Raw genomic sequence first — 14,859 nt, 5'->3', positions numbered from 1 at the left:
CAACCTCTTTCCTATAGCAGGGAGATGAGAATTGAATGCAGTATTGTAAAAGTGGCCTCAACAATGCACTACACAGCTTCGACATGATGTCCCAGCTCCTATGCTGAATGCACTGACCAATGAAGGCAAACATGCCAAAAGCCTTCTTCGCTGTGATGTCCACCTGCAACTCCACCTTCAAGAAACTATGCATCCGTACCCAGGGTCTCTTTGTTCGCCAACACTCCCCAGGACCCTATAATTAATTACACAAGTCCTGGCCTGCCCATTAGCCCATCTAATCAAGGTCCCATAGGACTCTTCAGTGTCCACCACACTACAAATTTTGGTGTCGTCTGCAAACTTACCAACTATACCTCCAATATTCACATCCAAATCATTTTACATAAATGATAAAACACTGTGGATCCAGCACCAATCCTTGCCGCACACCGCTGGTCACAGGCCTCCAGTCCGAGAAACAACATTCCACCACTCTCTGCCTCCTACCTCCAAGCCAATTTTGTATCCAATTGGGTAACTCCCCTGGATTCCATGTGATTTAACCTTGCTAATCATTCCACCATGTGGAATCTTGTTGAATGCTTTACTGAAGTCCACGCAGGCATCATCTGCTGTGCGGCCTTCATTGATCTAACTTGACACTTCTTCATAAAACTTCATAAAAAGTTATTAAGGCAAGACTTTCCATATAAACGGCCATGTTGACTGTCCCTAATCGGTCCTTCCTTTTCCAAATGCATGTAAATCCTGTCCCTCAGAATCCCTTCTAACTGCTTGTCCATCACTGGTCTATTGCTCCCTGGCATTTCCTAAACACTTGTCTTAAACAATCACACTGTATTAGCCACATTCCAGTCTTCTGGCACCTTGCCTGTTTTCTTAAGTAGAGAAAAAACAGAAAGGTAACAATAGCTTCAATCAAGCAGTTAATTGATTTATCACTTTATCATATTTGATTTATGAATTGGCGGAATGGCAAGCAACTGTTTTGAATGGGAAGCAAGCTTCTAGATTTACATTATCTGGTCAGCAATGAAAGGTAAGGCACAAGATTCATTATGTACTTTTCTATTATTTAAACCGTGACAAGGATTTTGGAAACACAGGACTTAAAGGCAACAAAGGACTCATTAAGAAAATTCATCACATCAGTTCCTCACCTGCAGAGGCACCAAAGAACAAATCCAAGACCACAGTAGGGGTCTAGGCAGATTGCTACTTCTCGGGATGGGTAAAGCTCACACTGCAGCTTTATCGAACGACACAAGGCACTAGTTGCTGCATGAGACATCTGCAGGACAAAGGAAGTGTCTTGTTAGAAATTCCAAATCTGCACAAGATCGAAATTTTTCCTCTACAACTAAACAACTTGATCTAGACTTTCTCTCACAACGGCAACAGTACAAAGACAGAAAACTGAAAATGTGGAAACAAAAACATAATATTTAAAATTATTGACCAATGCACATATAAAGACAGCTTGTAGAATTAATTTTCTTAGTATTTCTCACAGAACAGTTCTCTCAAAATGGCAAAATTGGCACAAGTCTCAAGTCTGAATGATTTTCAAATTGTATTTTCATAAAGTCACAGATTGCAGCTACCTGAAACAGGCTGGATTTTCAAAAGTTGGAAGACCTTTAAAAATTGTATGTGTGACCTGGATGCAAATGTCTTATCCCCATTTCCAACAGACCCAATTTTGTGCTAATCGGGGCAGGGACGTGATTCACGATGGTAGGAGCCCAAACTGTGTAAGATCTTGTGAACTTAGTGCTGAATTCAAATATTTTGACTGTTTCAAGGGCTTTAACCTATAGTATGGGGATCACAAACTGATGGACTGGACACAGAATCCCTTGTATGATAAAGAAAGTTTCTTTAAGTGTCATGATTTGAAGCTTTTGAAAAATCTATTGCTCTTTAAACTTGAAAAAAATGAACACACAAACTTTGACTCTCAGATTCTGTAGCATAGGTTAGACAAGAATATTATTAAAACATAGACACCAGTGATTGAGTTCTTCATTGGTGTTTCCCAAAGGACAGTCATGAAGTCATTATGATTGTTTGGCGGAGTTTCAGAAGTAACTAATGGGAGGCATGGTGGCTCAGGGGTTACTGCTGCTGCCTCACAGTGCAAAGGCCTGGGTTCAATTCCGGCCTCGGATGTTTGTCGGTATGGAGTATGCACATTTTCCCCATGTTAGGCACTCCGGTTTCCTCCTACTGTTGAAAAATGTGTAGGTTTGTTGGATTGGCCATGCTAAATTTCCCTTTAGTGTCTAGGGATATGCAGGTTTGATGGATTAACCATGGTTAACATGGAGTTACAAGAATTAGGTGGGGTTCGGGGTTGGGTCTGATCCTCTTTAGAGGGTCAGTGCAGACTTGATGGCTCAAACAAACACAATCTCTATCTGCACTGTCAGGATTCTATGACTCTAAGGACTTCAGGGCATTCTGAGGTCACAGTGTGACTGACAATTCAAAAAGTGGCTATCAAAGGATTATCTGTCTTTGATGGTTGAATGGTTAGAATTTTGTTTTCTTTTAATTAAAAGATTGAACACTTGAGATTTAAAAACTTTGAACAGATTTTAAGAATGCAAGATTTTTCACCATGCAAGAGATCTCTGTTAAGTTGCTAAAAGTTTAATTCTTTTCTCCTCTCTTCATGGCTCCTGAGGTCTGCCCAAGTAGGAGTTGCAAAAGAATATGAGTGACTGTGGAGGGACAGGTGTAGATGGTGGGTATGAGTTGACATGCAGAAAATGTACTGTGCGCGTAGGATGCATACAGTTGGCATACAGAGGTGATAGCCAGCATGGAGCAGAATAGGGCGTTATGACAGAATGTGAACTAGAAGGCCACAACCACACAGCTTAAAAATAGTAAGTCCGGGAGAATGGAGGTGGGCCTTCTAACCAGCTGCCCGTGACCTGCTTGTGGGACTGACAGACATGACGCTCTTGTGCCCATGCCTACCTGGAGAGGAATTCAGGTCTAATGGGGCCCTTTTAGCCAAAGCTGATCTGTTGTGTCAGGAAGTTTCACAACTTCAAGTTTCAAGTTTCACAATGAGCTATTCGTTTAGGTAATAAAAGTCCATAGTCACATCTGAAGATTGTTTAACATTGATTATCCTACAAACTTAAATGTTTAGTTTCTCAAGTTGACAGTCATGCATCACAAGATTGAGCAAGCGTTGTCAGAGGCCACAATTGCCAAACAACCACTCTGTTGAATGAAACTTTTGTTGAGGCCTTAGCTCAGTTTAACCTACTCAAGGCCAACTAGGACTGGGCAATAAATGCTGGTGCAGCCAGCAATGCCCTTATCCCATGAATACATTTTTAAAAAGTTGCCTTAGCTTCCCAAAAGGAGGAAAATCCCAGGTGGACTTGCACTGGAAATTTAGTACACAAAGTCAGGACAATTTGGGCATCCAGATTGTTTTGTAAGGTAAACCATTCCATTAAACATGAAGACCTCACTAGTGATCTCCTGTCTTGGCTCACTTTCCCTACTCCTGCCTACTTCTAGACAGGCTATGTGTAATCAGACATTTGATTTCAAACTTGATCGCCACCACAGAAAAATGCATCCAGAATTTTCATCTGTGGGTAAAAATTTAAAATTACACTAAGTATTCTACAGTACTACACAAGTCAATAAATGGAAGATGTAGACATCCAAAATACAGATGATATAGATCTAGAAAGCATATGGAAGGAATTTTTGGCAAATACAAATTACTTTTCTATATATCAATACATAATGCTCATAATCTGTGCAGTATAAAATTACAATTTGATAGATGATATTAGAACTTAATCATATTTCAATGTAAACCTCTTGATGCAATACAATGAAAACTCTGGACTGGAAAATCATGACAATTTAATTTTAAGATTGTTCAGTATGCTAATTAAGAGATATTGCAATTATAGATCAGAGACCCAGCTCTCTCAATTAGTTCATTTTTCCAGTTCAGATTTGTCTAAATTATGTTAACATTTTAGGATTTCTAATTATCACAGAGTAAAAATGATCAACTATACACAATTTGAAACATGTAAAGTAGTTTAGCAATTAGCTTGCAGAAAAACATATTTCATATTTAAATTATTTTAATGTTAACAGAAAATCAATTATATTCACAAAATCCAAATAATATGAAAACAAACATTTGAGAACAGTATTAGACGGCTCAAACAGGTCTTTGGGGACTTCACTAACATTCAAATAGCAGGAGAGACGGCTTTCATGAATAAAAATAGCAATAGTCTATCAAAGGACTCACATTATGAGTGAACTGATTGATGGAAATAGAGGGCAAGGCTTGTGTATATATGCCAGGTGCTCCTGGGTAAGAGTCTTCAACCTCCCAGCAGTAGTTTTTCTACATTTAATTCAAACTAAGAATTCTTAGTAGTCTGCACATAAGAAATCCATTACATTTTACACAACGGAACTGTATTAGCTGCAATGCAAAAATGTTAAGTTTCTCAGGTGGGACAACCCCATTTCAATCCCAAGTTTCTTTATCAACAATCACAATCTCATTTTCCCTAGGAGAGAAAGTACTGTTAAGCTTAATAAGATCACTTTCTTGGGTGAATTGGGGATTTTAGGTATAGAGGGAGGGAAGGGGGTGGCACAACATTAAAGCATGTTTCGTGCAGACTGACCAATGCTGGTCTTGGTAATGTCTTTGGAGGGCTACATAGGTCAAATTGATCCATTCTCTCATTCAAAAGCAGGTCAGAAAAGTAAAAAAGCATGGATAAGAAAAGAAAAGTTGAATTTTTTCTGTTCCTAGAGAAAAGACTTGTTATCTTTCTCCTACAACATCTGCATATGAAATAAATGGCAAGGGTGGGGCATGGGAAATGAAAGAAAGAAAAATGGTGCCTCAGATGAATGAACATCTTGTGAATTGTTATTGTTAATTAGAATAAATTCAATTTCAAATTTTGTGTCAGGATGCACACCAGTTAAATAACAGTCAAAAGACAAAATCTTTCACTCCAAGTCAGAGAGTGAACCCAGTACATTAACGAATAATGCAAGTCAGGTGCAGTGATGACTGAAGCTCATGAGAGAATCAAGTTGTAGCAGTCATGGTCCAATCTCCAGAGTGCAAAAGGCAAACAAGTGGAAAACAGAGGCTAACAGAAAAGCATTCATCCTATGTTGTGATCCTTTCTCACATGCCAGAAAGATAATTTTAAACAGTATGAGTAAGAACTATTAATCAGAATTGTAAACATGACTCTGATTAATAATTCTTATCCATATCCTTTCTCCCTTTACAACTTACACATTTTCTAGCATCATTATCACATTTAACACAAAATCAGATAAATTCCTTACATTTATACAATGCAAAAATTATAAATGAACAAGAATGATAGCTTGGTTTGCAAGCATTTGCTTGAAATTCATAGCAAATTTCAATTATATTTACTGAAATTTAAGTTTTTATTAGGAGATTCCAGTATACAAATATAGCAGTTATGAAGAGGAAAATTAAAGCAATTTCAATGTTCAAATATTCAGACAGGATTACTGCAAGACCTTTTACCATTGTGTTACAGCATTACAACCAGCCAACTCATGAAATGTCACCTTTGAGCCAAAGAAGCTTTTACTCAATTCTAAAGGTAGTAAGTGGCACAAAACATTATAATACCATGGCATGTCTACTCTATTGCCTTATACAAAGGTAGAGCAGGCTTGAGAAGCCAAATGGTCATTTCCAGCTCCTAATTTGTATGCATGTCTACCTGAAAGACCATTAGAAACTGTACAATTCCAAATAGGCGACTTGTATTTTATTTAAATCATGTTTGTCATTAGCTTAAACTAAGTTTCTAATTGGAAAAATCTGCACATAGAAATAACCATGCAGTGATTATGCATGGCAAGTTTTACATAAGGATATATTGTCCTTTTCCTTTTAAGGAATGTGCACATTTATTGTACTCATTTTAATCAGGATTGCACTTGCTGAGGAATGCAGCATCTTATTGAATTGAATTATTCATCGTCACGTGTATTCAATGTACTTTCACTACTGTATCAACACCAAGTATTCCTTGTTTGGCTAGTGCACCCAATACTCTCTTTCAACAATATCACAAGACCAAACTTATTATAAAGCCTTTACTGCACAACTGCAACATCTCTCCATTTCTTAAATCAGTCATTCTGTACCTGATTAGAGCAAATTTACCAATTTGGATCCAAATTGTGATGTATGCCCATATCCACTTGGTACTGGAGTAAAATTTCCCCGGAATGGATATGACCCTACAACTAAAAGTGATTTTTGGTTCACCAGTCTAGGCTAGATTTGAGTCCACATCACAGAGGTGAAAGACTATTGCCTTCTGGAATATTTCACGTACAACATACAGTGAACAATTTACATGTAAAATTTAGTAAGATTAACACAATAATTTGTTAGTACACATGCAAAGAAAAACCTTCCAACTTCTAGAATCAGAGAATATTTTCGTTATTCTTATTGGCTATATTGAAAGTTTGCATATATGAGTTTCCTGTTCTGTCAATTTTGTTGTATAGTAGAACAAAACCATTAACATCATAAAAACTCAAGGTGAGAAAGTGCCTTTCGTAATAAGCAGCTTGAAGCCATCTAAACATAGAGGTAAGCAACAGACAGTAATTTAAAGATCATTTCATGAATTTGTAAAACAAATTGTGTTTCCAGTATTTTGTTGCAAGAACAGTGTCACAATGCTCTGAAAGTTCCAGCAGAAAAGCAATGGACTTGCTGCCAGTTAGATGAATGGGACATTCAAAATTAATTCAAGGTTTTGTTAGTTTTTAAGGTTCTTTGACCACTCTATGATCCAGAAGGAATCTGTGACAATGTTCCAGCTCATACCATCCCAAACTGCAGGCTGTTGCACGTAGCTTGGGTAACAAAAATATACTTTTGTTTCCCTCCTGCTATTCTCTCCCTCTTACCAGGAGAAGCCAGCCAATGTTAAGGCACTGTCTCACTTGTACTAATAAATAATTAAGACAGCTATCTTTCTTTTATGAATGTAAACAGTACTGACACACTTTTCACGTCTGGCTGTGTTCTCAACTGAGCCACATTATACATTCACCTGGATAAGCCAGAAATTTTCCAGTATGAGGCCAACATAAGCAGCAGCTGTAATCAGATTGTTTTTGTTTCTGTGACAAATCATGGATACTGAGGCCAACAGTTATGGCTCAATCGCTGACCCTGGTGAGAACAGCCAACTCAGCATAAAACTGCAATCAGATTTTGAAATGTTCCTGGTCTGTGAAATCCAGATCAACACCATGCAGTGATCATCAGTGGATCACTACATAAGATTTAAAAGAATCATTTATTCTATTTTTAAAATAATCAGATGAAACATATAAATGTTACAAATATGTTCATGAATACCTCTTGCACAACATTAAAAAAATGATAACAAAAAGACGAGGTAAAACATTGCATGCAATACAAATCTACTAAAACCTGTGTGCAGACATGCTTTGCAATATACAATTGACAAATTCTATGTCTGTTTATTTGCAAAGATACTTCTGAAATAAAAGGATTTTAAATTCGTTAGGCCCAAAACTAACACTGGCATCACTTTATGGCTGAACACAAAGCCATTTAAAAGATAAATCCTTCAACAAATCTAATATAATAAGTAAAGCACTATTATGTTGTCTCAAAACTGAATTTTAGAAATCAATTACATTTCCGAGACACATCTTATATGTACCATAGTTTTTTGTAGAGATTGCTGAAACTCTAGGAACCCATTAAAAAAGTATTTTGTTTTAATATCTGATTACCCAGCAAGACAGCATATAGAAAATGCATTTCATGATCTAATTGGCTCTTCAGCAGTTACCAAGGCAGTATGCCAATGCAAGGGTTGACAACATCTTTAATTGCACAGAAGTATCAACACTAAGTCAAACTTGTAAGTTTTTCTAAAATCAAAAATAATATGGTTGGGTGGATAAACAATGTTACAAAAGTGCCACCTGCCCCAGTTTGATGGAACATTACAGTTTTTGGAGTGGAATTTTGGAAAGCGAGTCAAATGAAATTGCCCAAATTTTAAAATACAGATCAGTTTTTAGCTTATAAAAATGGACTTGATAAATTTTAACTTTCTAAACACAACTTCTCACCATCAACAACCCTAATGTTAGAACACATCTTGTGAAGCCAACCTTAACCTTTGTACTGCAACATGTCCAGTTTTGGTTTTAAAAAGCGGCAATTCTAAAAATGATATATACAGAAACACCGTGATTAAATGATGAGTGAACCATTCTGATAGATCATGTATAAGTACTCAATAAGTTCTGTCCTTAGCTAAAGAAAGCAATTTTGACAGAGAGGTTTACAAGATGGTACAAAATTGTCCAATGATAATTAAAATTAACAATTGCCTAAAAGATACAAGGCAATCAAAATAGTTCACCAGTCCGAAAACTAATCATACTTACTACAAAAAGCAGTGAATCATTTTCATGTTATAAAAAAAGCTAATAAAAGTACAAAACGGTACACAACAATTTAGCTTTATTTATACAAACAAAGCTTAAGGCCAGCTACCACTCAGATGCAGTATTATTTAGCTACTCAAATCCATGTCATGGCACTTATCAAGGAGCACAGTACAAAGGCAAAGGCATTAAGCATAAATATTTTCTCCCTTTATTTTGAAAAGCCTTTATTCAACGTCACAAAATCATAAACCAAAAGAGAGATAAAATGGAGGCCTGCAGTCAGGCTTTCATTAACATCACTCTGTCAAGCCTTTGGGATTTTGAGAGCAGATTTTGATGACTCAGCCAGAGAGATAGACTTCTAAAAAGCAACTTCTCTCCCTAAGACAGCTCAATTCAACATGTGCTAGTGAGCTGACAGATTCTGCGGCCTCCCGGATCATAGTGCAGCAGGTTTTCTCCAATGTGTTATGTATTCAAAATCTATACTACGTCCCGATAATTGCCTTAACTTGGATTCAAGTAACCACGTTTCTCTGGATCTACACCTCTTTGATCTTATCTTTACTTCATTCGTTAGGAGTATAATTCTGCAGATTTCTTTTGGCAAGCAGACAAGGTGTTTCATACAAATGAAAGTGATTTTTCGTTAAGACAAAGACTCATGAGACAGGAGACAAAAGCTTCTACGTTATCTTACCTTCACTCCTGCCAGCATTCCTGTTGTAGATACACTGAAGTCAAGGTAAGCCAAAGTGTCAGGATTGGAGGGCTTATAAATTTGGGCTGGCCGCCTCTTTGGCAAATCATCTGGAAATAAATTAGTACACTTAAGGAATTGGACTGCAGAATAAGAATGGTCATTGAGCAATGCAAAGTATAAAGTAACATTTGAGGATGCCATTTGAGACGGCTAACAGGCTCCACCAAGCTATCCATCACTCCAATACCTGGTGTCTAAAATACAAGAATGTATTTTAACACCCTATTTTACCTGCACAGTACAATAGATTCTGGTGTCTGTGGGTTCAAAGATTTAAGGCATTTTAGCAACAACATATTTTTACTGAACTTTCAATAAAGCAACAGCACAATTGGCAAAACATAAATACCCAAGGCAATGTCAGGGCAAATAGCCCAACAGTTTGGCCAAGAAATATATTTTAAACATTTCCTTTAAGGAAGAACAAGAGGTAGAGAGAAAACAATTCTGGAGGTGAAGGCCATAGCAGCTGGAGACACAGAGACCGACAGTGAATCATTTGAACTCAGATGCTCAGGAGGCAGGATTGGATGCACACAGGAACCTGGTGGGTTGCAGAGTTACAGGAGATTATACAGACAGAAAGGTGAGGCCACAAAGGGATTTGAAAATGATGAGAACTTTGAAATTGAGACTGGGACCAATATCTGTCAGTAAGTGCAGGGGTGATGAGTGAATAGGACTGAATGAAGTGTGATAAATGGTGCATAATATCATATTTTGGATTTGGACTACGAAATAGATGCAACTGCATTTTAGATAACAAGGTGTAGAGCTGGACGAACACAGCAGGCCAAGCAGCATCAGAAAGGCTGACGTTTCGGGCCTAGACTCTTCTTCAGAAATCTGAAGGAGGGTCTAGGCCTGAAACTTCAGCCTTCCTGCTCAGCCTGTCAGCTCTACACCTTGTTATCTCAGATTCTCCAGCGTCTGCCATTCCTACTATCTCAGATGTATTGTAATTAGTTTATGTGAAGTTTGTTTTTGAATATGTCAAAAAGTAACCTAAATGCAACAATGTCAAGAAAGCTTGTGATGACAGTTGAATGCCTAGGACAACCGTGTAGTGTTAATGGGAAAACAAGCTTATACTGCTGGCAAGCATCCTAAAGTAATTTGTTTAGTTTTTACTTCAGAACAAAAGGTTCAAAGTTTTAGATCAGTGCAGAATGCAGACTTATTTTTCCGAGCAATGGTGTCAAGTCAGTTAGGAAGAACCAGCCACATCAGCAGAAATAGTTTCTCGGCTGTGGAATTTCCAAGCCAGGAGTGTTTGGAGTGAAATTTTCAATATGTTAGAACTGAGAAAGTATGGGCCATCAGGGCTGCAATATTCTGTTTGTTCGAGAACATCTCCAGCTTGGTGTGAATATGTTTCAATGATGAACCACTATTGCAGCCAAATGCAAAAGTTAAATACATCCTCTGTCAAGCCAGATTTCATTCAGGGAACTGTATGGTTCTATCAGCAGCTGGGGTCATACCAGGTTGGGCAGCACTGTTTTGAATGGCCTCATGTTTACAGAGGCTAGAAATGAGAGGCCAGCTAAGAATACTTTGGAGTTGTTAAATATAATGGTAACAACGGTTTGAAACAGTGGCCCAGCAACAAATTAATTGAGACAATGGGTAGCATCTGGCAATGATATGGAGTTGGAAGTAGGTGGTTTTAAGTCATAGCTACATGTGGTTGTATATGACGTCAAGATTATGCAGAAACTTATTTGGTTTCAGGTATTTGCTAGGGAAAGGGATGGAAAAGATAAGCTAGGGGATGTAATTTACAGCAGGGACTGAAGACAATGACTTTGAGGTTTAACTGTTTATTGTTCTTTTGGAGGAAATGTATACTCACATCCAATACTGGATTCTGATGGGGGGGGGGGGGGGGGTCTGATAATTCAACAACAATGAAGGAGTTGAAGGGAATGTTCACGCGAGAGCAAAAGAGTGCTGTCAGCATTCACGAAAGCTAAAGCTGTGCTTTCAGATGATGGCAGCGAGGGGCAGCATATGGATGAGAAATAAGAGGGAGCCAAGGACAGATCATTGGAGAGCACCTCCTGAGAGATAATGGTGCAGGAACAGGAGGAAAAACCATTGCAGGTAATACTATGATTCTATCGTTAAACTGGAACTAAGTGCAAATCCTCTCAGCTGTACGAGAAGGCAGAGGTGGAGACTGATAGTGTGGTAAACCATACCATCAGCTGCGGACAAGGAGGGTGAGCTCACCTTACATAGTACAAACACGCAGTATACAGCTTGTAACTTGCAAAGAGGCTTTTCTATACTGTGGCAGGGGTCTAAACTCAATTGAAGGATTCAAACATGGAGGTCATGGCAGGATGGGCACAAATTTGGCAATGGACAATATGTTCAAGGAATTTCACTATGAAGGAGAGAATAGAGAGGGGACAATGGTTAGCAAGGTCTGTGGCATCAAGCGTTTTGTTTTGAAGGAGGGGTGATTTCTGCAGATGTGAAACATGAAAAATTGGAGTACCAGATGAGAATTGGCCAATGATAAATATCAGTTTTCAAGTGAATCAGAGTGTAGGTAGGTGGACTATTGTGTGGTCAGCAGCTTAATGAGAATGTAATCAAGTGAACAGAAGGACCATATGGGCAAGATACACTCAGCGAGTATGAGAGAGTAAGTAACAAGGAAAGTAGAGATCGGGGCTAGGGCTTTGGGGGAAGCGGTGCAGAGGAAGGTTGAAGGGTGACAAGTGGGGGAGTGGCAGCGAATGGGAGAGTCAGGGAAAGCACTAAATAAAAACCAAACCAGCTGCGGCTGGTGTAAATCAGGAACAAAAACTGAAGTTGCTGGAAAAGCTCAGCAGGTCTGGCAGCATTCGTGAAGGGTCACCAGTTCCAAAACGTCAACTCTGATTTTTCTTCACAGATGCTGCCAGACCTGCTGAGCTTTTCCAGAAACTTCTGTTTTTGTTCTTAAATTGGGGTAAGGTAGGGTCCAGGAGGGTCCAGGGAATAAGAGAATCTCAGGAATCTAAAGGGGCCACTCCAAAATGGCAATGACTGCATCAACAGTCGATCAATGTTAAACAAGATGTTACATGACAATATACAGTATAAAAAAACATGTTGCAACATAAATCAGAGAAACAGACCATAAGATCAAGATTTTAAAATGAAACAACTTTAAGCAGGGGCCATTAATACAAGGACTTACTGTAAGTAATGGGCATGATCTATTGACTGGAGGCAATTCTAACTCTCTTAATAACTATCTGACAGACTTCTGAAATTCCTTAAATGGGTGTAGAAAATTACCAATAAACCAATAATTGGGCCAGTTCTTTAACAGTGATATCATCAAATTGCAAAAACGTCAAAAGAAAAAATATTGTCACATAAATTTCAGAACGCTGAACTGAGCGCAGCTCAATGATTAAGTAATTGTTGCATTTTAAACACTGGCTTGCCGCTCCCTTTCCCATGTTGATATGCAAGACACAGATAACTCAGATTATGCTATTTAAATTGAACTTTGAACTCTCAAGATATCCTTGCAAGTAAAAAGGCGACCTTATATGGTAAGCATAAAATGCGAACTGCTGGTTATGAGTTAGGTGCCATCTGGGGTGTGAGAAAATAAACCAGCTCTGGTAATTCAATAAATCAATCTGACAGATTTCCTTGAAACAAGTAATTCTGCAAGAATATCTTGAAACTCAATAAAGTGTTAAAATCAATCCAATTCAACGCGTTCAACCAAATTCATTTGGAGTTACTTTGGCTCTGGTATCAGTGTAACTCTTGTCCATATTTGGCATTTTCAGTTTCAGAATTATCCCCCTACAAAAAAAAATCATCTTCCTCTCCATCCACTAATTTGATGTTCTGCACTTTTTGTGTGGTCTGAGCACCAACAATATCCTGTTATTTGATGACAAAACAACAAAGTGATCGAGCGGGACAGCACACACACATTTCTACTCAAATGAAAGCAAAACACAGTTGATGCTGTAGATCTGAAATAAAAACTTAAAGTGCTAGTGAAACTTAGCAGCTCTTTCAGCATCTGTAGGCAGAAAAAACAGAATTAATGTTGTGTGAGAGATATGGTGGTTCTTCAGAATCCTAGACTTGCAATGTTCTTGCATGTTTCCTCTCAAACAACCATCCCATTTCATTTGGTTTAAATACAAGCCTTGAACAACCGTTGAAGCACGCAACCAAAATTTAACTATTCATGTTAGGTCACTCCTGATATAACTGCACTTTGGCTGTTATATCGTGTAGAGTGCTTTTCAATCACTTCATTGGTACAGGATCAAAGCATGTCCCACACTAATCCATAATTGGCATCAGCTACTGGGATACATATTCCATGAACTATCAGTCCACAACTTGATTCCATCCTTATCCATTCAACCACTGTCTTCGACATGCACAAAAACTAAAAACAATTCTTAACAAGGGAGACAGTTGGAACTGCCAATGCTGGAGAATCTGAGATAACAAGGTGTAGAGCTGGAGGAACACAGCAGGCCAAGCAGCATTAGAGAAGCAGGAAAGCTGACATTTCAGGTCTGGACCTTCTTCAGAAAATGAAGAGAGGATCTGATGAAGGGTCCAGACCTGAAACATCAGCTTTTGTGCTCCTGTGATGCTGCTTGGCCTGCTGTGTTCATCCAGCTCTACACCTTGTTATCTTTTAGCATGGGAGTTTTGATCTATTGACCATTCAGGCTAGTAACACTGTGCATGTAGAGTTTTTGTAGCCTGTGGTTTATACTGGAATAACTTCTCAACTTTTCCATTCCACAGTTCAAAGGCTGGGCAAACTGAAATTCCTGCATGTTTCATTCATGTTGCCAACATGACACAATGGGTTTTTGCAAGTATCTGCTGATGAATCACTGGCAACTATTAGCTTACACAGAGATCTTCTGGTGGTCTTTGAGCAATCATGGTTTTTCAGTTCCATACGGTGGCACAGTGATTAGTGCTGCTGCCTCACAACACCAGGGAACTGGGTTTGATTCCATCCTCGAGTGACTGTCGATGTGGAGTTTGCATTTTCTTCCCATGTGCGCTCCGGTTTCCTCCCACAGTCCAAAGATATGCAGTTTAGGTGGATTGGCCGTGCTAAATTAGTGTCCAGGGTAGTGCAGGCTAGGTGGATTAGCCATGGGAAATGTGGGCTTACAGAGACAGGGTGGCGGGGTGGGCCTAGGCGAGATACTTTTCGGAAGGCTGGTGTGCACCTGATGGGCTAAATACCCTGATTCCACATTGTAGGAATTCTGTGACTCTAATGTGGTTACACCAACTAAGTATTGCTCCAAAATCTTTGATTGTTTCGGAGCTTGATTGGGCCCACCTAGGTGCAAATACACGTACTGGATTTCTGCTGGTGATGTAACCATTCTGATTATTTTCAAGGACCAATACAATCTCAAGGTCAGTCCAGTTGTTGTAGCTCATTTGGTCTTGGGCAGCTCCTTCATTGGGGATTCCTCCTTCTTTCACACTCACACCCATTGCACCAAATCCCTTCCAGCAGAAAAACTAACTGACAAGTCAACAAA

The 14,859-nt window shown here is 38.7% G+C and overlaps 1 protein-coding gene across 5 annotated transcripts in view; it reads right to left on the bottom strand.

Annotated features, from left to right (window-relative positions):
- Nucleotides 1–14,859, bottom strand: part of LOC125464130 (disco-interacting protein 2 homolog C) — a 580,161-nt gene that overhangs the window by 81,556 nt on the left and 483,746 nt on the right. For 3 of the 5 annotated variants that reach the window (XM_048556252.2, XM_059639541.1, XM_048556277.2), the window contains 3 exons: nt 9,236–9,345; nt 4,310–4,408; nt 1,164–1,294 (listed from right to left, as the gene is read on the bottom strand). In XM_048556252.2, coding sequence (XP_048412209.1) covers nt 1,164–1,294; nt 4,310–4,408; nt 9,236–9,345 — 340 coding nt within the window. The remainder of the gene's footprint in view (nt 1–1,163; nt 1,295–4,309; nt 4,409–9,235; nt 9,346–14,859) is intronic. The other 2 variants (XM_048556269.2, XM_048556285.2) reach the window with 1 other exon arrangement.

Source organism: Stegostoma tigrinum, chromosome 2 (genome assembly GCF_030684315.1).
Source record: "Stegostoma tigrinum isolate sSteTig4 chromosome 2, sSteTig4.hap1, whole genome shotgun sequence".
Lineage (NCBI taxonomy): Eukaryota > Metazoa > Chordata > Chondrichthyes > Orectolobiformes > Stegostomatidae > Stegostoma > Stegostoma tigrinum.
This window is presented reverse-complemented; position numbering and strand designations above follow the sequence as displayed.